This window comes from Phodopus roborovskii, unplaced genomic scaffold (assembly GCF_943737965.1).
Source record: "Phodopus roborovskii unplaced genomic scaffold, PHOROB, whole genome shotgun sequence".
NCBI classification, from domain to species: Eukaryota; Metazoa; Chordata; class Mammalia; order Rodentia; family Cricetidae; genus Phodopus; species Phodopus roborovskii.
This window is the reverse complement of record NW_026126622.1, coordinates 1,224,411-1,248,384: the sequence shown is the minus strand read 5'-3', so window position 1 is coordinate 1,248,384 and position 23,974 is coordinate 1,224,411. Positions and strand designations below refer to the sequence as shown.

At 47.9% G+C, this 23,974-nt stretch overlaps 1 protein-coding gene across 1 annotated transcript in view; it reads left to right on the top strand.

Moving 5' to 3' along the window:
- The window catches only part of Klf13 (KLF transcription factor 13), a 48,541-nt gene extending 25,995 nt beyond the window's left edge, over positions 1-22,546 (top strand). Inside the window, exon 2 of the mRNA XM_051206481.1 lies at positions 17,217-22,546. Coding sequence (XP_051062438.1) covers positions 17,217-17,506 — 290 coding nt within the window. The 3' untranslated portion in view covers positions 17,507-22,546. The remainder of the gene's footprint in view (positions 1-17,216) is intronic.
- Positions 22,547-23,974: the final 1,428 nt, after the last annotated feature.

Below are 23,974 nucleotides of genomic sequence, written 5' to 3'. Positions count from 1 at the left end.
CTCTGTACTTTCTTAAGCATTCCCTTCTAATGCTACTGCAGGGGTTTTCATTCTGTACCCATTTTCTTCTTGTTGCATCATAGTTCACTCCGTTCTTCTGTTGTGCTCTTGGCTGTCCTTTGGCCTACAGGGCCAGGGGCTGCCTTTTCTGTCCATCTCTGTGTCAAGTGCTGCTGCTTTGAAGGTAGTGGTCTGTTGGGCCGTTTCCTTCAGGGCTTTGCCTCAGTTTTGTGCCCTACCTGGGGGTTCAGAACCAGTTGGGATGGGTCCACTAGGGTGGCTGCATCCAGCCAGTGAGCCACTGTTGAGGAGGCCGTCCCACCCTGAACCAGAAGTGTTCCTGTCAAGAGCTTTCCATCAGCTAGTCTCTGCTCTAGCAGGTATTAGAGGGACCCTCTGTTTGCACTGCCTCCCTTAATGTTCTTCCTCCTGCACCCACCAGAGGCTCCTGAGCCCCTGGTTGAGGTACATTGTGCAGGGTAAGGAGATCCCCCTTTGCCTGCCTCTGTGGTCTAGGGTCCAGTTTCTAAGTGTTACCCTCGCCCTTTATCTTTTGCTCTGCCTGTTAACTGATTTGGTGTCAGTGGAAATCAGAAAGTAGCCAGAGCCAGCAGCTAAGCTTTGAGCTTTACCCTGAGTTCCTGCTTGGCCTTAGGTCTAGCATGAGAGGTCTAGGGAGACCTGCGAACTAGAAAAGAGATGATGAACAGACTATTTATTTAGTGTGTGTGTGTGTGTGGGTGGGGGCAGTGTCATGCCTTTGGTAGTCAGAGGACTTGCATGAATTGGTTCTCCTCTATCAATCTTGAGGTCCCAGGTTACTTTTCCTCTGGTTCCAGGTCCTATGACAACTCAGGCCTGGTGTAACAGCCACAGGACAGCCTGGCTCACCCCTTCTTTTCTCTGAAGTAATTTTTGGCATTCAGTTTGGGCTATTGTCACTCCGGTGGTACACAATGACACCTGCTCCTATGATATTAGTAGCATTAGAACATAACCCAGGCATGAAGACAGGGAGCATGCTCTTTTTTTTTTTTTTTTCTCCGAAGAAACACACCCAGAGCTGCTTGGCCAGAAGTAGTTCACAGAGCTAGACCTGGGTGTAAGGGAGTATGAAAGAAGCAGGTGGGTGTTGTCTCGCAAACTGGTCAGGCTTTTAAAAGACAGTTGCTGGGCCAGTAGATATCTGTTGCCAACACATTGCCGAGTGGTTACTGTGCTTTCACCTTCCAGGTGGGAAATCCTGAGGGAAGTGTTAAGATTGACAAAGTGACTGCTGTGGATTGCTCCCGACATAGTAGAAGAGCCTGAGAACTTAGTTTCTCCATCTTTGTCTTTTTTCTGTAGGTTGAATCTGATTTACTCATTTGCACCATCTCAGTGGTATTATCTTGTCACATACTAGTAAATCCACATAGCCATTGGCTGTCTTGGTCACAGATGGCAAGGGGCATTGCCTGTAGTTCATTAACCAGACAATAGTTGTCATGTCTCCCTGGGTTACTCCAGGCACCCAAGATTTTACTTGTTGTTCATGATTTTGGTTTTTGGTTGGTTGTTGTGAGACATGGACTCTCTGTATAGCCCCAGCTGTCTGGAATTTGCTATATAGACAGGGCTGACTTTGCCCTGCCTCTGTCTCACGGGTGCTGGGATTAAATGCATGCACTACCATCATGCTCAGCTTTGGCATGTTAAGAAAATAATTTTTTGCCAGGTGTTGGTGGTGTACGCCTTTAATCCCAGCACCCAGGAGGCAGAGGCAGAGGCAGGCAGATCTATGTGAGTTTGAAGCCAGCCTGATCTACAGAACGAGTTCCAGGACAGGCTCTAAACAATACAAAGAAACCCTGTCTCAAAACCAAAAGAAAAGAAAAAAGAAAGAAAATAATTTTCTGTTCTTTGACAGTTTCATACATGTATACTGTATATCTTGATTATCGCCCCAACTCATTTCTATCGTTTTCCCATACCCCCTTCAACTTATCTCTCTCCCTCTTTTTTCTTTTGTTTGTTGTTTGTTTGTTTTTTGAGACAGGGTTTCTCTGTAGCTTTGGAACTCGATCTGTAAATCAGGCTGGCCTCGAACTCACAGAGATCCACCTGCCTCTGCCTCCTGGGTGCTGGGACTAAAGGCATGTGCCACCACCGTCTGGCCAATTTGTTCTTTTTTAAAAAAAAGAACTCAACCAGTCCAAATAGTGCTGCCCTAATGTGCATGGAGCCATTCACCCACCAGAGCATGGACAATTTACCAGTGGCCACAACCCCAAGAAAAAATGACTTCCCCTTCCCCATGAGAAGCCATCAGGTGCCAGTAGCTTATTAGCTAGGGGTGGGACCTCATGAGCCCCTCCAGCCCATGCTGGAGTGCTGACTGCTTGATCAAGTGCAGGTTACTGTAGCTGTTGTGAGTTCATCAGTGCAGTGCAGTAGCCATCAGGTCTTAAAAGACAGATTCTCACAGTAGACAGGGAAAAGTTTCCAGGGGTACCAGCTGTGGTGTCCAGTTTCCTTTGTCAACCAGACTAGGTTGTGAATCACCCAGGAGATACATCTCTGGGTGTGAGGAGGAGAACCCCACTTTGAGTATGGATGATATGATCTGATGATCTGGGGCCCCAGGCTGTATAAAAAGCAGACAAGCTCCTACGTTCATCTCTCTCTGCTGCCTGAGAATGTAATGTGACCAGCTGCCCCATGCTCTGTTGAGGGGATGTTATCCCCTCAAACTGTGAGCCCCAAGTCAGTGCTTCCTTACATAGCTTTGCTCCGGTACTTTGCCATAGAAACAAAGATAGTGACCGTTCGCTGGCTAAAGAGGGAACAGTAGACTGTTCCCTCAGTTTGATCTTTCTCTTGTGACTGGATTGGGTGTGTTGCTTTTGGAGGTAAATACAACAGAAAGGGAGAGCCCTCTGCACTTCATGCCCCCCATGGGGGGGGGATGCAGTTAATGTGAATTTAGTGCTATTTATGTTGTTACTCAAATGTCCCAGCCCTGGCCAAGGGACTCTTTCAGGTTGGTTCCTGTATCCTTTTGACATACCCCTTCGTTTTGAATTTTTGTCTGTTTCCTGGCTTTTTGGCATTACATGATGCTCAGGCTCATGTACTTTTCCTGTCCCAGCCTTCAAACCAAATCCAAAGGACCCTGTTTCCTCTCACTACAGAATGGTATCAGAATCCAGGATCTGGGTGTGCTCCTTGTGACTGGGGTGTGGCTGCTGCTATGCTACCAGTAGAATTGGTGAGAAAGAGAGAGAGCGCGCGCGTGTGTGTGTGTGTGTGTGTGTGTGTGTGTGCGTGTGTGCGCGCGCGCGCCCTTTTTAAACATTGTTTAACACATTAGTGAAATACACCATTTCTCTCTGTCTCTGCATTTGCACACTAACCTAAACAGGAATCTACATCCAGATCTTTCTGGGGGCTAGCTCATGGGACTGTACTCACTATGGACTGCCCCTTGCTGCCCCTGCCACCTCCCCCCCAAGCAATGCATTCATCTGTTTGCCACCTCCCCCCCAAGCAATGCGTTCATCTGTTTACCCCCTCCCCAGTGCAGCTGGGAGGCAGGAGCCACTTATTAGACAATGCTTAGTTGAGATAATTTGCTGATTAAAGTTCAGGCAGGTTCTTTTGCCTTGGCTTAGCGTTTGTCACAACAACTCAGGTCAGCTGCTGTCCCACCCTCCACAAAGGCATGTGATTCAGTGTGAGTTCCAGCCTGGGATTCCCCAACTTCCTGGTTGGTGTTTATTTGTGTAGACTGAAGTGCCTTGTTTGTGAGTACAGTTCCAAGTGCTGGGTTGTTTTGTTATGGTGTTGGGTTAAAATCCAGACTCTACTCAGGTCCCTTCCCCACTACCTAGTTCTGTGAGAACTAGCAAATGCAGTCTCTTATCTACTGTCCTAGTGTCACTGTGGACATTGTTCTGTGTGTCCCTTTATGGTAGTTAACCGGTCCCCAATCCCCCCTATTCTGATGGGTTTTCTTCCTATGGATTTGTGTTTTGCAGAATGAAATATGAATAGAGCCATGAGAAGCGCAGCCTTTTATGCCTGGCTTCTTCTACTTAGCAAAGTGCATTCATGATTTATCCATTTTGTTGGGAGTCAGTAGTTTCTTTGTTAGCCATTGAATAATATTCCATTGTGTGGTCACAAAATTGGCTTATCCATCTGTGGAAAGTGCCCACTTCCATTTGTGACAGTTGTGAATAGCTGTTTTAAGGTCTTAGTGTGGAGCCTACTTTTGGTTCACCTTGGTGAAGGCTGTTAGTGGGGTTAGGGTATTGCATACAACAAGGCTGTGTAAATCTGAAAGAATCTGTGAGTGACTTTCACAGTGGCTGCTGATCATCCTCTTCAGTGCCACACTCAGATTCTTCATTGTTAAAATTGGGCACTTATTGTTGAGACTTCAGAGTTCTTTATATATGAAGGATGTTTGTGTATAAGTTGCTCCCCACCCCCTACCCTGAGACAGAGTTTCTCTGTATAACAATCCTGGCTGTCCTGAAACCCGATTGTAGACCAGCCTGTCCTCAAACTCACAGAAGTTCTCCTGCCTCTGCCTACTGTGCACAGGTGGGGTGCACATCATTCGAGGGCTGTCAGCCACTGAGTGCAGAGGCAGTGTGCAGCAAGCAGTTCCCATGTATACCCAGAGAGAGACTGTTGATTCTGCTTCTGAAGTGGGACTTGGTCATTTAGTTCAGAATAGTGGAGGAAGGCAGGCCCACTTGCCTCTCTCTGTAGTCTTGGGGAAGATGAACCAGGGAGACACACTGTTGTCCCGTTAGATAGTAGTGGTGAGATCTAAGAACCGAGAGGAAAGACATGGAAAGGTCTGCTCTTTGGGTTCAGCTCACACCCTCATAGCCTCAGTCACCTGGAGGAGACCTTTGATGTAGCATTTCCACATCTGAAAGCTTCCCGAGTGGATATTTACCTCCTTGTGTGTACTTCCAACAGTAACAAGTGCCTGTGCAGGGGAGGGCTTGTCTATGGTGCTTGCTGTTTTATAGGCAACCCTGGAAACGGAAATTTCAAATGTGTTTTGTAACCTTTAGTAAAAGGAGAGAAAACACCATTATGAAATGTCTGGCATGTGGTCCTTTTGACCTCTCCAGGCAAGTATACCAAAATGTGCAAATTAGTGCTGCTTCCTTGTCCGGGTGGGGGGTGCTGGTTTGGTGGAAGCAGCCCTGGTTGGGAACTGGAGATTGTAGGTGGTGGTGGTGGTGGTGGTGGTGGTGGTGGTGGTGGTGGTGGTGGTGGTGGTGGTGGTGGTGGTGGGTGTGTGTGTGTATGCACACGGCTTTGTGTAGAGTTGTATTCTTTATGATTTCCTGAACCAGTTTGGTTGAAAAGACAAGAATTTCAGAAAGCACAATTACACAGCTTCTTTTCTCCAGATGTTCCATGTTTCTTCTTTCCTGTGCTCATGGCTCTGTAGAATATGCAGTTTGCCTGCATCCAAACGTGTAGTCTGCTGTGTGTAAGCCTCCCTGTTTGTGCCTTGTGAGAACATTAGCCCGTTCATGTGCTTCCGCCCCCACACCCTCATCTAGCCCTCCAAATGCCACTGAGCTCCACCCACAGCTGGAGTCTTGCTGGAGAGGGGAACAGGGTTCCTGCTTTGGGAGTTGCCCTCTTGTCAGTCATCAAACCTCCCTTAGCACCAGCAGACCTGGGTAGACCTGGGTCATGGAATCCCTTGCAAAGCTTCAGTGGGGAAGGAAGGTCTTTCTAATCCTGGGTGTTAAAAAAGTGTAGCTCTGGCCTTCCTTCCTGGGTGGCATCTCTTGGATCAGCTCAAAGGGCATAGGAAATAGGGTGGAGGACAAAACAGGGTACAAGGAAGCTGTGGGCAGGGCTGGGACAAGAATGGGGCTGGTTTTGTCTTCTGGATGGCTTCCCTAGCAGAGTTCCCAGACTGAGGGACTATACCTAGGGCTAAGGGAACTTTGCAGAAAAGCCTGTTCTCACACTAGACCTTTGAACACAATGGTTTTCCCAGAAAATACTGGGTATAAATTGCCAGTAACTGGAGGCATCTATTGGGTCAGTGGGCTGGTGAGATTTCCTGGTGGGCCTGGAGGGTGTGAAGCAGGAATCCCCACCACGCTGCAGCTGTTCCTAGAAAAGATGGTCACTGTCTCAGAAAAGACAGTCACTGTCTCGCCTTTTCCTTTTTTAAATACAAAACCAAACAGCTCAGTCCCACAGTGGAAATGACAATTCCAATGTGTTTGCTTTAAGAAGTCAGCTCAGGGTGTATTGTTTGGTTATGCCCTGCTGACAATTTCATGGAATCCCCTTCCTTATCCCTCCCCCAATGAATTAGAACCTCTTGTTCTTCACTGGGGGAGTCTAGGTTCAGGACTTCAAGGCAGTCACTCTCAGGCTCCCCCACGCAGTCTGCTGCTTGGAGTGGGCACCTCTGATCGACAACACTCCTCAAACAGATAGGGCCTTGGGGTTGGGGAAGCTGACCCCTTCTACAGGCTAGGTGTTGTCTTCTGCAGCCCTCTCCTGGGATTATTCTGCAGGCTGAGTGTGACCAGGAATTGGCCAATGGCTACAGCTTGATTCTGAGGTAGCCGCCCGCCTTCCTCTGCAGAGCCTGAAGTGTTAGGGTTCTGAGGGTGGGATCTGGCAAGGCTGAGGGGCCACGTGCCTCACCACAATACCTGTGCTCCGCCCGTTTGGAGGTTAGACGAGGCATTGGTTTCCTATGTTTCATTCCTTTCACCTGCAATATGAATGTGCAGGCACCAGGCCATAGCTGTTCCTGACAGCACTGGTGTGGTAAGGAAGGATATGCAAATTCCTTTCTAGGCAAAAATCCAGGCTTTGAGGCCCAGCTCTATGGGGCATTGACTCCTCATCCACACTTTGAGGTATCAGGGCTGGTAGAGGCAGGTAAGCTGGCACAATGTGAAGGTGAAGCTGACCTATTCTGGATGTCCCCCATCACTACCATGTAATCCCTGAGAAGAGCAAGGTGCATGTCCCTGCTGGCTGGGTGGGTACATCTAGGAGGTGCCCAGGATGGGGGTGGGGTGCATAGGAAGAAGAAAGCAGAAGGGGGCACACTGATTATCAGAGAGCAGAGATGTAATCCTTCTCACTCAGCTGTGAACAGAGTCCTAGGGGTATAGGGTAGGAGCTGCCACCCGTGCAGCTGCCAGATGCCATACTTGTCCTCTGAGGCCTTGGTGTCATTAAAGAGTTTCTTTCTCGGAAGACATGTGTCCCCCATCCCCACCGCCAGGTGGACAGGGGGCCTGCTGTGTCGAGGGTTCTCTAGGGGTCTCCACAGGTTGCTGATTGCCAGTGCTGCCCTCGAGCACCACAGGAAGTACTCAGGCTTCCTCATTTATGCCTGCTGCCCTCCCTCTTTGCCCTTTTCATTGTGGTCCCAGAGTAGACTCTTTCCCAGAAGTCTGCTGTATCCCTGGTACCCACCATTCTAGCCCCTACCAAGAGACCAACTCTCCCTGCCTTGATGTTGGGGGGGTGTGTTACGGCTGCAGGGCGGACTTGGCTTCCAGGATGCCAACACTTGCTCGTACTCACAAGTAGGTGTTCAGGGGGGTAGTCTTGAAGGGTACAGACAGTTTACATTCTTTTGTTGAGTATTTGTCACCTTTCCCTTTTAAGTCCCCCCTATTCTGGATTGCCTGTGCAGCCTTTATCTGAGAATGCCCCAGAACAGAACAACCTGCTAGGTGACCCAGGCTCTCTAAAGCTGGAGCCTGGCCCTGGAGCATCTCCTATAAGTAAGAATTGTACGATATTGCTCTTTGAGGGTTCTCATAATCTTAGCACCCCTTCCCCATGGTCTTAGGACAGTCTTCTGAATGACAATTCTGTTGAAAGAGCTGGTGGGGCAGAAGAGATGGCTCAGTGATTAAGAGCATATACTGCTCTTGCAGGGACTTAAGTTGAATTCCCAGAATCCATGTTAGGCAGCATACAGCCAGCATATGCACTCTGGCCCCCAGTGGCACCTGCATGTGCACACATAGACACAGGAACAGACATAAACATATACATAATTAAAAATAGAGGAGGTGAGGGATGAGTGTTGTGCAGAATAGAATACAGCTGAAGCTGAGTCAGGGCTTGGCCAGGAATGTACAAATAAATTACTATTATTACTACTTATATAGTATTTTACATTAGCCCAAGCTGGCTAGAATCCACTAGATAGCCTACACTGGCCTCCAACTCAGGGAAGTCTCAGCTTCTGTTTCCAAAGCACTGGGATTACACACATGACATACCATGTCTAGTTGAAAGATTATTTAAAGTCTGGTTTTCTTATTTTTTTGTTGTGCTAGAAATGCAACTTGGGACCCCATATGTGCTAGACAAGTGTTTCAAGACTGAGTTGTGCCCCTAGCCCTAATGTCTAGTTTTTAAGTAGACACGAGCTATGAGCAGCATTTTCTATTTTTGAATTTTATTTATTGTTGTGTATTGTATGTGAATGCATGCTGGTGTGTGCATGCCATTTGCTCACACATGGAAGTTAGAGGACAGCTTTTGGGAGCCTTGTGTTAGGGTTTCTATTGCTGTGAAGAAACACCATGACCATGGCAACTATTATAAAGGAAAATATTTAATTGAGGTGGCTTACAGTTTCAGAAGTTTAGTCCATTATCATCATGACAGGGAGCATGGTGTCCTGCAGGCAGACATGGCGATGGCTGCATCTTGATCAGAAGGCAATAGGAAGTGGACTAAAATACTGGACAGTATCTTGACCTCAAAGCCCGCCTCCACAGTGACACACTTCCTCCAACAAGACTACACCTCTTAATACTGCCACTCCCTTGCCTTTGAACACTTGCACAAGCCTGCTATCTTTCCATTGTGTGTTTCCAGAATCTAATTCACGATGTCAGGCTGGCACGGCAAGTGCTCTTACCATCTTGCTGTACAACTAGCATCATTTTCTAGTTGACCATATGGAATTTTGGGGGAAGAAGGAGGCTTGGTTTAGGTAGTTTTGCTGCCTTCCTGGTCCTCTGCCTGCACAAGAGAACCTGTTCTTACTTATGCACAGACAGGAAAGTGCTTGCACAACTCCATACTGTTTATCCAAATGCTTCATTCATGCTTCGCTTTCCTCACTGGGCTGTGAGACTTGGTAGCCTGTGTCTAGTAGTCCACAAAGAACACTAGCTTGTTCATGTTATTCTCTGGTACCTGCCTTTCATAGTTTACTTAAACATTTCTTGAAGAGCCCTACTCATTTCTGGCTTCAGCTCTGATGATCAGTCAGGTGTGAATCCCGTTTTCTAAGTGTGCAGGTATATTTGTAGACTAGGCACTGAAAGGTTAGAGGGTATGCAGTGTTTTAAATGCAACAGTGCAGGGCTGGCCCAGAGCCTTGTGCGTGATGGCTGATACTGAGCTGCAGTCTCAGCTGCCACATTTGTAATCTTGCCAGTATTGCCAGTAGCTTTTCACAGTTGTCCTTCTATAAGCAGATGGACAGAGTGGCTGTGGCCCTATAGCCTGACCATCTGGTGAATAAAAAGTATATTTTAGTGGAATCCGTTGCCTTGAAATCCTGGTGTGGGGATGTTTGGGGTTGTTTGAGAGACCCACTGTGCCCTTTTTTGAATTGCTTCTGCCTGGTTTTCTCATTTTTTCTTCCAGGACTTAATATTGAAGGTGATGAGCTTCTTGTATACTTTTCCTGTTTGTCATTTACATTTTACTTTTGTTTAGAGTGACTCTGTCCACGAAGTTCTGTGTGGTCCAGTCATCAGTCTTCACTTTCATGGCTTCTGGACTTTGATTATATAAAGAACTTCTGCCCGTGTGTCATAAAACAGTTTGTTCGTAGAACATTCATGGTTTCGTCTTTCACATCTACCGCTGACAGCTTAGGCTTTCTTTTAATTTTTGAAACTTGAACCAGTATATAAAGGCTGTATATGTTTATGGAAAGCCATGTGATGTATTGGTGCCACATGGAATCAATTCTAGCATGATATATGAAGTATGGTGCTAACCCTTACAGACACTAATTGTTTTAGTACCTTTGGTGACCACCCCCCCCCACTTGGTATTCTGATGGAGTTGCCACTCTGTTTGAGTCTAGCTCTGACCTCCTGCCTCACTCCAGCAGCCAGGTATCAGATGCCACAGCTGTATCTTCAAACACGGTCATTTCTTCGCAGAGCTTTTCTGACTTTATTTTCCATAAACATTTTAGTAGCACCTTATCCCCTACCAAATTACAAGTAAAATGCCAGCTTTAAGAAATAACCCTGCATCCATTGCAGAAATTGTCAAGACATATATCAGTCCAAGATGTAGTCTGAGGTTGAGTAGCAGTTTGCCTTCTGCATGTGGATGGTGTACATGCATGTGCTCCCCCTTGTGTGTGTGTGTGTGTGTGTGTTCGTTCACTGATTTTTCAGTCTCCTGGTTAAGACCAAGTGTAGGAGTATGATTCAATCAGTGGCATTAGTTCTCACAACAGACCAGAGTGCCATGAGGTGAAGTAGGTCCAGAGGTGAGAGCAGCATCTGTAGCCAGTGGTCCCTCCCTCTGTTACATGCCTCCCATTTGCTTCTATTTGCTTAGGGACCTCCCTGGGGCTCCAGGGTCCACAGGTGATAAAGGCATATCTCTTACAAGCACTACTGAGCAACAGGGACTGGAAAAGAGGTAAGATGACAACTCTACCTCTTTCTCTTACTACTGTCAGCGGCAGTGTGGGGGCAGGGAAGACAGTTTCCTTGCTGCATGCACCTCCCATGATGCAGACTGAGTCCAGCTGTGACTCTGGCTCTGCCACTAGCCAGCTCTCCTCCCCGGAGTGTTTATTTCTCACCTGTTCTTTGGGCGAGGGAGACAAGCCATCTGCAGATTAGCTGTCTTGGCCGGCCACTAGCAACCAAATGGTATCCTTAAGGAATTCAGAAAGTCCCGCCCACCAGGCAGAGGCAGCCCTTCATAGCCCAATGAGACTGTGTCCCTTTATTTTCTTGGAGGTCTCCAGTTGATCATCCCAAATATTTAGCCGACTGCTAAGCTTTTCTAGGAGGACAAACAGGCCTTCCTGGAGTGAAGACTACCTCAAGGCATTCTTGAGGCTAAGGCTAGAAGTGGCCCCTAGCCAGTGACCACAGATCAAAGCTATTATTTACTGACAAATGACAGCCCACTCTGGTATGGACTAGCCAAGACTAGGAGTCTGACTGTAGGATCTCTTTAAAGGCTTCTGATTGTTCTGCCCTGCCTGGCTAATGCCCACATAGATTCCTTGTGCCTACAGAGGGCTGCTCATGTCATCTGGGATTAGCATAAGGTCTCCTGGTCAGAGGGGCATCACCCCCAGTCCCTCTCTTCTCCCTCTACAGCAAGAGAGCAAGGTAGGCTTCCAGGTGTGGGCAGCAAAGCCAAACCAAGATCAAGCAAGAGGTTGCTCTGTCCCTTCCCCAGAACACAGGGCGGAGGTGGGGCATCAGAAAAGTCTCTTAAAAACACATGCTGCCCCTGAGAGGTCCACACAGAGCACAAAGGCATTGTGGTTTGTACAGGTGCTGCTGGAACCTGGAGACAGCCACTAACTCAGTTGGTGGGGAGGAGTGAGTGGTAATGAGGCCCAGCTATCTGTGGTGGTTGTAGGTAGTGGGAGCATGCCCTTTGGGCTGGAGGATCCCGCAGTAGCGGCCCAGGGCTGAGCTCATACTGTGAGCTGGAGCTCTTTGAGAAGCATTTGTGCACCTCTGCTGCAGGACAGCCCAATCACAGTGAGGGCTTTGGCGGGAGGAGAGCCTCTGTGGTCGCTTCTTCTGCTTCCCCTCCTCCGGCTGGCCTCACAGAGAACACGCTGTTCCCGCCCAGTCCTGTGGCTTGGGCAAGAGCGTGTGGGACGTTGTGTTCCCTGATAAGATGAGGCAATCACGCTCAGTCTGCGCCATGCGCTGCTTGCTGCTACTAGTGGCCTCGCGGCGGCGCCAAGGAACATTTATGTAACCGTGGTCCTGGCCAGCCAAGTGCCCCTGGCCAGTCCCACCTCCCAATAAATCCCCAGGTCGCTCTGTACCCCCAGGCCCCCAGCTTCATTCTGAAAACTCCACAGGCTTAAGCCTCCCCCCCCCCCCAATCTTGTATACAGGGTCCACCTTCCATATCTGCCTCCTGGACTTTCACTTGGCCTATAGCTTCTGGCTCCTGTGTTGTGTCTGCAGAGGCACTTCCTCAACCCTGTGACACCAACACAGCCTAGCCCTGGCCCAGCCCCATATAGTGGTTGGCCTTCCTTCACTTTCCCTTCCCCTACTTTCCTGCCCACTCAGTCACAGTACCTCACATTCAGCAGCCAGTCCCTTTCTTCTCGCCCAGTGTCCCTTCAGGAAGCCTGATTCCTGTCTTGTCTTGTGCCTTCAGTCACCTCCCCATACACCTGCCTTGGTCATCCAACGCCCTGTCCCCTGGTCTCTTTTAGCTTATGAGAATGGGGTCCTGAGGGCTATGGATTCTTCAGAAAGACCAGCTTTCAATAGGGACCTGCATTCTCTGATCCAGCTACCTTCTTGAGAGGGCCAGTGTCTTTCTTCCTGAGGTACACTATGCCTTATCCTTGGGGAGCTGTGTTGTACACAGGAAGGCAGGCGCAGGGTTCCAGGTGCATTGGGGAGGGTGTTAGGGTTTTTGTTTGGCCTACCCTACTCTCTGTTGTGGTGGGAGGTGGGGTCACCAGCTGTGGTGCTGAGCTTGCCTGTGTGGTGTGTCCTGTGATAATTTCAGTTCAGCCACTCCACCCTGAGGCCAGTCTCCAGAACAGCGCCTTCAGAGTGGTGTTGGAGAGCACCTGAGACTCTTTGATGGGACCATAAGAGAAAACTGACTATAGTGACAATATACCTTTGCTTTTCCTAGAATACAGTGGAAAAATTGCAGAGGCTGTGTGATGATTGATGGCCTCACTCCTCTGGAAACCCACTGGAGTGTGTGCTTGGGTTTTGTTTTGTTTTTTCCTAATACATTAAGTATCAGACCCCCCCTCTCTCTCTCTCTCTCTCTCACACACACACACACCCAATCCATCCTCCATTGTACATAATAATGCCTGCCTGCCTCCTTGGCAGCCTTGGATATGACCACTGGCAGCGGGCATGCAGCTTGAGCTCCTGTAACTTCTGTCTATAGATTGTTTGTTTGTTTTTTAAATAGGCTGATGAAGGAATAGAGAACAGGTGGGAAGCTGGCATCTCTTGGGGTGAGGACCATGTCCCATTTTCCTCCTCAGTTAAAAACTCGACTCTTCTGATGCTCCTCTTACCTGCAGCCCTGACATTACCTGGCCTGTCTGTAGTAATACCTATCTCATATGCTGCCAGGGATGCAAGCAGAAAGATCCTGAAAAGGACAGGGATCCAGGGCTGTTAGGAAACCAAGTGAATCTGAATACCACCCCACCCCCACTGCAATCTAAGAAGACTGTAGTGGATGGGGATAGCAAATAAGAATAGGCATTTTGGAACTTGTCATGCCTGGTACCAGAGCTGGTGGTATACGGACCCTGTGGATCCCATTGTGAGACCAGGGCCGCATATTTGTTTCCCATTGCTACTGTAACTCACAATCACAAAGTGGGTAGCTAAAAGCAGCTGAAATGTACTTTTCAGATTTCCTGGACAAAACCAGAAATCTAAGAGCAAGATGCTGGCAGGAGTGGTTCTTTCTGGGGAGCATCATTCTTGCTTGTCACTTCAGTGCTGGGTCTAGGAACTCGGTGCTTACAGATGGATTTGTCTCAGTCTCTTCATGCCATCTCCCTGTATTTCCCTCTTGCAACTTGTGGTTTCATCTCAATATTTTTACCCTAATTAAATTTACAAAGACCCCCCCCCCCAGATTAGGTTACCTCACAAATTCTGGGAGTTAGGGGTTGACTGTATTTTTTTTTTTTAATTAATTTATTTTTTTTCATTGCTCATCCCACTACAAGCAGTCCGGAGCTTGTCTAGTGTCATAACATCAGTGTAACGGAGACCAGGTCAGGCCTGACACATGTGATGACAGACCTTCCCACAATGCTGATGGTTAATAGGTCTGGTGAATGTCCAGGAATAGAATTAGCATGTGGCATTTTTTACTGACCCCCATTCCCAACCAGTTCAGCATTACCATTTTTTTTGACTGTGGTTGGGTTATTTTTAAAATTGTATTTAAACATTATTTTAAAAATTGGGGTATGGTGGTGCATGTGGATGGCATGACACGTGTATAAAGGCCAGAATATATGTTTTGGGAATTCATTCTCTCAAGACTCTGTGGGTCTTGAGGATGGAATCCAGGTCATCAGGTTTGAACAAGCAAACATCTTTACTGTCTGAGTCTTGCAAGTCTGCAACACAGAAAACTTATAATAAAACTGTGTTCAATTTAGCACTGGACCCTTGATCAGATTTTAGTTGTCCTGAAGGGTACTGAAAGAAGAAGAAGAAAAAAAAAAAAAAGAAAAAAGAAAAAGAATATTGTGTATGTGTGAGTTATGTGTATATAATGTATATTTGTTTCTTAATTTCTCAAATTAATCTATTTTTATACTATTAAATTTAAGACTACCTCATTCCTATCCACCTCCTCCTGAGCTGATGAATGTTTAATTTCAATTATTACGTTATTTTAATTCCACTGTGTATCTTTCTACCTTTCCTTCAAAGCCATGTTTTCTAATGGGGTGGTGGGATCTGTCTATGACACTGACTCTATACAGTGTTGGAATCTAGCACTGGCTTTCTGTGATTGGTGCAATAAAGATTCACTGACCTGCTGCTACTTTTCATGGGCTTTCTGGGGAAGAGAAGTACTTTCACATTCAAAAAGCAGCGAGGGCCCTTGAGCTCTTCACTGACTATACCATCTGGTATTTTAGTGTGCTTTTGATTTCATCATTGTTGTCTTGTGTCAGATTGCTCCTATATTTCCCAGAGTTCGCAGTCACATTTAAAAAAAAAAGTAAAAAAAGTACCTTTCCTGTGTCCTCAAGTTTATTTAGTATTTCAATCATGCTCTCTGCCCAATCATGCTCTCTGCCCAGAGTTCCTTCTTCCTAGGATTATCCCCTGTGGGCCTTGGGGCCCTGCCTCCCAAAGCCTGTGCCTTGCATTTGATTCCTGGTTTCTTGATTTCCTTTCTGTCTCTCTTTTCTGGATGGAGTTAGGTGAGGTATAAACTTCCCCTAACCTGCCCTCTGGCATGTCCAATATGACATAAGCATGTTAGACATGTCTTGTTCTGGTGTGGATAACCTGATGTTTGTTTCTCGAATACCACTTAAGTGTGAGAGCCTTTAATTCCAGCACTCTGGAGGCAGCGGCAGGCGGATCTCTGTGTGCTCAAGACTAGCCTGGTCTACAAGTCTAGTTCTAGGACAGCTTCCAAAGCCACAGAGAAACCCTGTCTCAAAAACAAAAGAAAACAAAACAAAAACAACAAGAAAAAAGAGTTCATTTTTTTTTATCACTTGTAATTATGCAGAAACTCTCCTAGCAAGGGATGTTTTTGTGTGCTTACCCTGCACCTCTGCCTGATTTTCCCAGTGTGTTCCCCTGTCATTCTTTCCCGGCTCCCATGCTAACAACAGATTGCCTTAGTTTCCTTTCCACTTCGCAGTTTCCTGTATTCATTTTCTTCTTCTTCTTCTTTTTTTTCTATTTTGCCAGTCTATACCTCTTCTTGGATAAAACCCCCTGTACTGATGATTCCTGGAGCTTTCAACTTTTAGTCCTCCACTGTCTGTTAAAAACAAAAAGTACCATGAAAAGCTAAGAATATATTCACAGAACAGCCCTGGAAAGTAGAACCAAAAAGTACAGACAGCCACTCATGGCAATGCACCAAGGTTGCTTGCTTCTTTGCCCATAATGTGAAAATTAATGAAGAAAACAAATATGCTACATATGGCCTTGTCTTCAACAGAGTACTGAAGATGGAACACTTCGATGTTCACATATTTTCTAGGGTTGTTTTTGTTTTGTATTTTTCAGGATAGTTCTTTGAGTATATTTCTAGCTTTTTGGAATTATTGTTTAATCAAGAATATTTTTAATTTCTCAATGCTTTTGTTGTTGTTGTTCTCCTCTGAACTTGCTTTTTATGGTATTCGGTTTGCCCTGTGCATCCCATTATATCTCAGATTTTGTTGAAAATACTGATTAGAAATTTTAGGTTGATATTCTTTTGTTCCCTGGCTTCTCTCTCTTTTTTTTTTTTTTCTGGAGTTGGTGGCTTTGTTGCTCTTTACTTGTCACGCTGGTGATTTTCTTTCGTTGGCTGTCAGGTGGCTCCATGTGTCTTTTCGTATCTATATATAAGGTAGATGGATGGCCCTTGTGAATTTCCTTTGCTGGACTTAGATGGGCTAACTTCAAGGACTGGAAATCTTCCTTAGAGCCTCCATAGGCCAAGAAAACGGGAAAGGCAGCTGTGTGACTCCCCCAGTACAGGAAGGCTTCATTCTGGGGTGATACCAACTGCTTCCTCCCTGAACTACTGGTCTTCCTCCCCTCACCTCCCCTCCCCTCCCCTCACCTCCCCTCCCCTCCCCTCTCCTCCTATTCCCTTCCCACCCTCCCTTTTATGCACATGCATGGTTAAGAGATTGGGTAAACACTAGCTTATCCTTTGATTCGAGCACGGAGTAGATTGGGGTTCATAATGAGTGAATGCACAGCACCCCAGAATCTCACTCTGGTCTTTCTTCTCCACACCTGCCTAGCCCCCCCTGGGCTGCTCTGTCACATCACCTTTGTAATCATCCTACTTGAGTCTGCAGGAGCCATTTGAAGTACTGCTGCCGGACCTGCCTTAGGACCCCTGCCAGAGCAGGGCAGCCCAGCTGGCAGACTCTGGGTAATGCCCTCTCTGACACCCCTCTTGGAGAAGAATGTTCCTTGGAGCCTGCACTCCCTTCCTATTTCCTGTAGTGCTTAACACTACTGGCCTGGTAGTATTGATGGCATGCTTTCCCTTTTTTTTTTGAGCTCCACTGCCAGAGTCAGCCATTTGGCTGTTTCTTCCCCAGCTCTGCCGTCTGCTTGCATCTCAGGTGTGGGCTGAGAGCTCATCACAGGATGGGAAAATTGGCCTTGTGGGTGGCAAGAGGCAGTGGCCTGACTAGACGGTGGGGTGAGGCCAGACCTAATCTCTGCCCCTGTCTCCCGCAGGTGAGAGGCCCTTCGCCTGCAGCTGGCAGGAGTGCAACAAGAAGTTTGCGCGCTCGGACGAGCTGGCGCGGCACTATCGCACACACACGGGCGAGAAGAAGTTCAGCTGCCCCATCTGCGAGAAGCGCTTCATGCGGAGCGACCACTTGACGAAGCATGCTCGTCGCCACGCCAACTTCCATCCCGGCATGCTGCAGCGGCGCGGTGGGGGCTCGCGGACCGGCTCGCTCAGTGACTACAGCCGCTCCGATGCCAGCAGCCCCACCATCAGCCCGGCCAGCTCGCCCTGAGCACCCACGCCCCCGGACCGCGCCTTGCCCCCTTGGTAAATAGGAAAGCTGAGCGAACTTGAGAAGTCCACAGCAAAACACTTTTCTTCACCTCAGGTGTCAATTTTTAACAAAAAAAAAAAAAAAAAAAAAAAAATTGTTTTTTCAAAAAAAAAAAAATATACACGACCCACAAATTGCACAATAGAGCTATCCACGAAGTTGAGATTTGGTGGTGTTGAAACCTCCCCCCCCTCTCTCAGGGATGGACGCGGTCCACGAGGTCAGTGAGGGCATGCCTTTCTGCCGCCTTACTCTGTACATAGGTTTGCACTCTGGAGTTTTCTGTGAGGTTGGGGATCATACTAGGGCAGAACAGGCCAGCTGGGAACAGATGTGGCCACTGACATTGTGATTTTGCAACAGACCCCCCAAAGGCCTGTACCCTTTTACTGCTTACCACTCATTTGCCCTCCTCTGCCCCTTGGCCTGGCTTAGAGCACAGGTGGGTCTGAGGGACTGGCCATGACAGACTGTGGGAGCACTTGACTGTGGAACTATGGAGAAGGACAGCAGCCTTCTGAGGGTGATCCTGCCACCCTGCCCGGCTTTCTGCCTCTAGAAATTCTCAGAAAAATGGAGGCCAGATGCAAATCCCTCCTGTATTGGCACACCATTGCTGCCAACAGCCCCCAGAGGCGGCCCCGGGCCCTGCCTGCCCTACAGAAGGCATCTGGGACCCTTCACCATCACACCATGTTCTCAGTCTGGGAAATAGTGCCCTGGGCACGTTGTGCTGAACCTGTTTCCCTGCAAACTGGGTGGTGTTTCATCCAGTTCCCCAAGCTCTCATGACCTGGGCCACCGTGGAGGCACCTCTGTATGAAGCTGGGCCATCATGCCCCCTCTGGCTCTTCAGTCTGTGTGTGTGGCCCTGCGAGTGGCAGCACTCACATCCCACAGAGACTGCCCGTGGTGGCAAAGGCATTGTCAGTTGGAACTCTGCAGAGCAACACAGCAGGCGGTATAAGAGATGATACTGGAGGAACAAGCATTCTGCTTCTCTGGGGGACACCACATGAAAGTTATGGGAATCATCTTCTCAGAACCTTGAGTGCAGACTTAGCAAACCCCATGGTTCCATACTGTTGCACTCCCTGCTTTCCCTGCCTGGGAGGACCCAAGCCACACCTAACCTGCAGGGCGGGCCTCTAGGAGGGAGCTGGTGGTAAACCAGCAGGAGTAAAAGTAGAAGCTAGGCCTATCCTGTTTCTCCTGGAGCCCAGACCTGGGCTGCATTGGCTTCGGGCGCTAGGCCTCGTCAGCAAGACCATGTTCTGCTTGCTCTTCTGCAAATCTTTGGAGTGTCCATCAACTCCCACCCTGCAGAGGACCAGGCATTTCCTCCCCTTCTCCCAGAAAATGGGGCCTAGGAACATAAGGCCCCGGGACTGGATATATATGTGTATGTGTGTATGTGTGCGCCTGTGTGTGTGTTCGCGAGTATGTATTGGGTGGGTGGGTTTGGGATGGACTTGGGTTATCTTACCGAGACCTCTCTTCATTTTGATGTGGAGGATCAGCCCTTGTGACTTGGAGGGCCATAGATGGGCTTCCTGGGCCCAGAGTGCCTTGGTTGTGGCCATTCTGCCTCCACCCCAGCCCACAGTGTAGGGGTGAAGCACAGGAAAAACCCAGAGATCATGCCCAGCCATGTCTGCAGTCTCTGGCTGTTGTCATTGGCTACCATGTGGATCTGGGGCACCACTTTCTAACTACCTGTGCTTTGAGAGGCTAATGGCATATGGTGGCTATGGTAGCACAGTAGGTGCTGAGTTGGGCTGTGGCATTGTTGCTGGCATTGTTGCTGGTGGGTGGGGATGGTCCCTGCCCTGGTCCCGTGTAAAGCTGGTGACAGCTCTGCTTGCATTTCATCTGGGGAAGAGATTGGAAAATGTGGTTGGGACCTTGACTGAAGGGAACCCTGGGTGCTTGGGGTGTGGCTTTCCTTATGCTGAGTTCCAAAGTGTAGTCCCTCCCAAAGTCTATTTGTGTGAGGCAAAGAAAGCCACACTCTGAACACATTTCATGTCTCAGGAATTCACATTCCAGATTCAGGAATTTTATTCCAAAGTCCTTTGGTGCACCTACATCCATGGTTCTGAAGACAGAAAGAGGCAACGGTGTGCCCCAAAGGCCAGCCAAGGTCTCCTTGGGAAGAGCCAGGTGTCTCTTGTGATCTGCCCACAGACATGGGAGGAAGCTTTATAACTCCGCCACTGTCTGTACTTAGGAAGGGTAAAAAGGACTCTAAGCTCGTCATCTTGGAATAAAAGAAAGAGCTGGTTTGTTGTAGAGCGGGTTGGGGGTGGGGGAGGGGGAGGGAAAGCGGGCGTAGGCTGTTTCCAAAGAGCACTTAATTTAATTTTTCCTCCGAATGACCCAGGGCTGTTCCATCTGATGGATGGAAGGGTAATGTTGCCTTAAAACAGAAATATGCAGGCGTTGGCTATTTTTGGCAAACGAACGTGTCTTCATTCCCAAAGTGGTTCTCCTTTAATGGTAGGGTGTGGTCCTTCAGTGTGGGGCCAAGCACCCCTCTCATGGACCACCCCTCCCCCATGTCATCTGGGGCTTCAGTTCATCTCATCCAGGGGTGGGAGGAAGGGAGGAACATGACTAGACTCATTTCCAGTGGATTTTCATCTCGTCATACACAAGGGATACCTTCTAAGATGCAGAGTCTTCCCAGCCTAGGTCTTTGAGTTTTTGCAGTTATGGCCATATTTTCTGGTTTCAGTTTGACTGAGGAACCCATAGGGCGCCCAGAAATAGTACTGAAAAGTCAAATCTTTTTTTTTTTTTTTTTTCCTTTTCCCATTAGGGACGGGAAGCAGAGATCCCACAATGAAAGTGCCTGAGTGAATGGGAGAGTTCCCTATAGCAATGTCTAAAAGGAATTCTGGACTTCGGCCATCAGGGGGCTGGAGTTTAGCTCATGTCCCAAATGAGAAAGTCCCTCTTTGCATCAGCCATATTAGGGGGCCACTGTCTGTTCCCCAGATGCCTACTGAATTCTACAGCCATACAGAAAACAGCCCTTTCCACAGAGGGCCCTTGGTTCTCTCTTGATGGGTGCTAAGTCGGGATGGATAATGATGCCCTTGATGGGAGTGTGGTCCTGGAGGTGCCCAGCCTATGTCCTGCTGTGCCCCCTAACCACAGGACCTGAAGTGCAAGGTCCCACCTCCAGCACCTCCCATCCCAACTTTGTTCTGAGACCAGCATTGGGACAGATGCAGGGTTCACCAGAGTGCAGCTTCCAGGTGCAAAAACCTGCATCCTGGTGACCCTGGTGAAGGGTGGTTTAGATGTGGAGAAGAGGGAAGGTGACATTCTGTGGTCCCAAGAGAAATGTGGCAGAACTAGAGGGGTTAACTTTCAAGACTTCTGCCTCTTGGCCTCACTGTCCAGGAGACTGGCCCTTTTCTTGCCAGAAGCAGGTGCTACATACAATGTGCACAGGGTCACAGCATTTCCTAGGGGCTTTTCTGGACTCTCCACCAAGCAGGGGCACCATCCATGTAAGACAAGTCTGAGCACTAGCTTGGCCTCTCAGCTCACAACAAAGGTTGTGGCTTTGTTCACTTCTGACAGCTGTTACTGATTACCCCCCACGAACACACTTCACAAAAGGTCATCAGTCAGAGACAGTGCCAGAAGGTTTATGAATAGCCATGTTTCGATAAGTAAGAAATGCCTTTGTAGGTCACCCACATTTTTTTTTTTTTTGCTCCCTGAAATTTCCATATGTGAGTCCTGGTGGCTGTCTCTTTCAAATCCAAAATCCAGATGTGGACTCAGCTTGTTTTGAAATCAGGGTAACACTAGGGAGAGCCAGGCCCTATGACTAATTTTCCTGATTCTGAGTCTTCGAAGGTTTGTCCTGGACACATTCCAGAGAATTTTGTACCCAAACATGGATGCTCAATCCAGCTAACTACTGATACAGGCCTAAGCAGTGCTGAGGGAGAGGCCCTTCCTCTTGCTGGCCAACTGACCTCCAGTGAAAGGAGCAGAACTGGCCTGGAGGCCCCAGTCCACCCTGGAAAGAAGGCTTGTTTGGTCTCTGTTGAACCTACAGGATTAGTGGACTTGCCTTGGAACTGTCTAGCTCAGCCCAGCCCAGCTCCCTCACCCCATCCCCAATCTCACATAGCTTTAAAACTTTACTACTTTTATTTAGAAACAAACAGGATGGCAAAGAAGACAGCCCCTTTCACATCTCTGGGGGTGGGCAGGAAACAGGTCAGGCATGAGGGTGGGGTTTCTCCCTCCTGTTTCCCTGGAGCATGTACTATGGGTCTGACTGGTGTTAGCCTGTGAGCTGATCCTAGACTTGGGAATATCCCTTCCCCAGGAGTAGCTGAGGCCATTTTGCACGTGACTCAGACCCTGAGTTATGAGGACTACCCTGGCATGTGAGTGGGAGGGTCTCTCCGTTCCCCATTGCACACTGGGGAGGCCGGGGGTTCCTAGTGCAGGGGACCCCATGGACAGTAACATGAAGCTCCTTGTACCACTATGCATTGTGGGGTCAGAGCTCCTGGTGACTGGAAATCTCTGTTGTGGTTTTGTTGGCTAGGCCCAGGTGACTGCTTCCCATCCAAAGCCATCAGTGGAACGTCTGTGGAATCCTTTGCCAAAACCTCAAGGCAAAATTCAAGGGTCCAAGGCCATTTGCATCATCAGTTCCAGATTTTCTTTTCTATAGGAACTTTTTTTTTTTTTTTTTAAAGAAAACCCTAGTTCCCAACATGCTTCCAAAGGCCATGTTCCGTCTTTCCTGGATCACTACAGTGAAGTATTACAGTTGTACAGTTCCCAATCTGGCCTTGGCTTGCTCGGATAAAACTTTGTTATGTATTTTGTAAGGCATAGATTCTATATTGTAATGTCCTATGCAAAAGAAAAAAATTAATGAAATGTAAATTTTATTGTTTTAACATGTATGCATGTTTAGTGACGTTTACATTTTGAAATAAAATTTATGATTCATTATTTTATTTGCCTAGGTGACTCACTTGAGGGTTGTGGTCCATAGAGGCTCTGGGAGGGGGACAGAAGTTACAATCTGGAGGAACTCTACCCACTGACTTGAGGAGCAGAACCTTAAATGGGATTTTTTGGTTTTTCAAGACAGGGTTTCTCTGTATTGCTTTGGAGCCTGTCCTGGAACTAGCTCTGTAGACCAGGCTGACCTCCAACTCACAGAGATCTGCCTGTTTCTGCCTCCTGAGTGCTGCTCAACTGGGACTTTGCACAAGGTCTGTGGGTTCAGCAGGTTCTCTTCTGGGTGTTGGGGACATTTGCGTCCACTAACTTTCCCTCACTCCTTTTCCTCAAAGCCAGCAGAAAGGACAGGGAGGATGTGATGCTCGTGTCTCTAGAAGGTTATATGCTTCCTTTTTTAGCATCCTTTTTGTTGGTTGTTACTGTAACAAATAGGGTAATTGGCCCGAAGAGGAAGGGGTCTTTTGGCTCATGGTTTCACAGGATCCACCATACCCAGTTGGTTCCTTTGCTGTAAGACTGTGGTGAGGCAGTGTTATAGCAAGAGGGAGTGGCGGAGCAAATCCAGTTCACCTCTCCTTGAGGTGGGAGAGGAGAGGGAGCCGGTTCCTACAATGCGCTTGATAGGCACATCATCATGATCTGAAGATTTAGGCTCTAGTCTACCAGTATTACCACTCTAGAGAGCACATCTTCTCCACATGGACACCTGGAGGATGCTTCCACCTCAAAGTATAATGCTCCATAAGCATCCACACTCTCCCTGGATACAGCCACCCTTTATCCTAGAAAAGGCCCATTTCTAGCCACAGAAGTTAGGTGATTGGTCACAGGCCAAAGTTCACTGCATGGAGAAGAGGAAAAAGATTGGATGTTTGTCAACACCAGAGGCCAAGTTCCCTGTGATCTGTAACTGCCCGTGGTTGCTCATGGATGCTAGTAATGGAGACTAATAGCTAGCAGATCAGATGAGTGACTGGGTCTGTCCTACTGGTCTGCAACAGTAGCATGTGGGTTGAGAGACTAAGGGGAGGGTGTAGTTGAGGCACACATCCTCAGCCCTCATCCAGAGTGGCATCCGTTTACCAGTGCAATCTGCATCTGTAAGTGAAAACCCACTAAGAAATTTTAAATATTAACCAAAGAAGGCATTTCAATTGAAGATGGGTTTTCCTGAAGCTACAGTAATCCTGTAGCCATTTCCTGGTAGACATTGGTCTCTAAGACCAGGACAGGTTTGGGTGCTGAAAGCACCCAAGCATATTAACAGCCATCAACAGAAACACTTACCTTGAAGCATATGTTGGCACAAGATACTTTGCAGGGGGTTCTCAGTTGAAGTCTTGTCCCGGGACAATGTCATTTACCTCCTCTGTGATGTTTCCTTATTGGGTAGGAACTTCCACAGATAGCAGT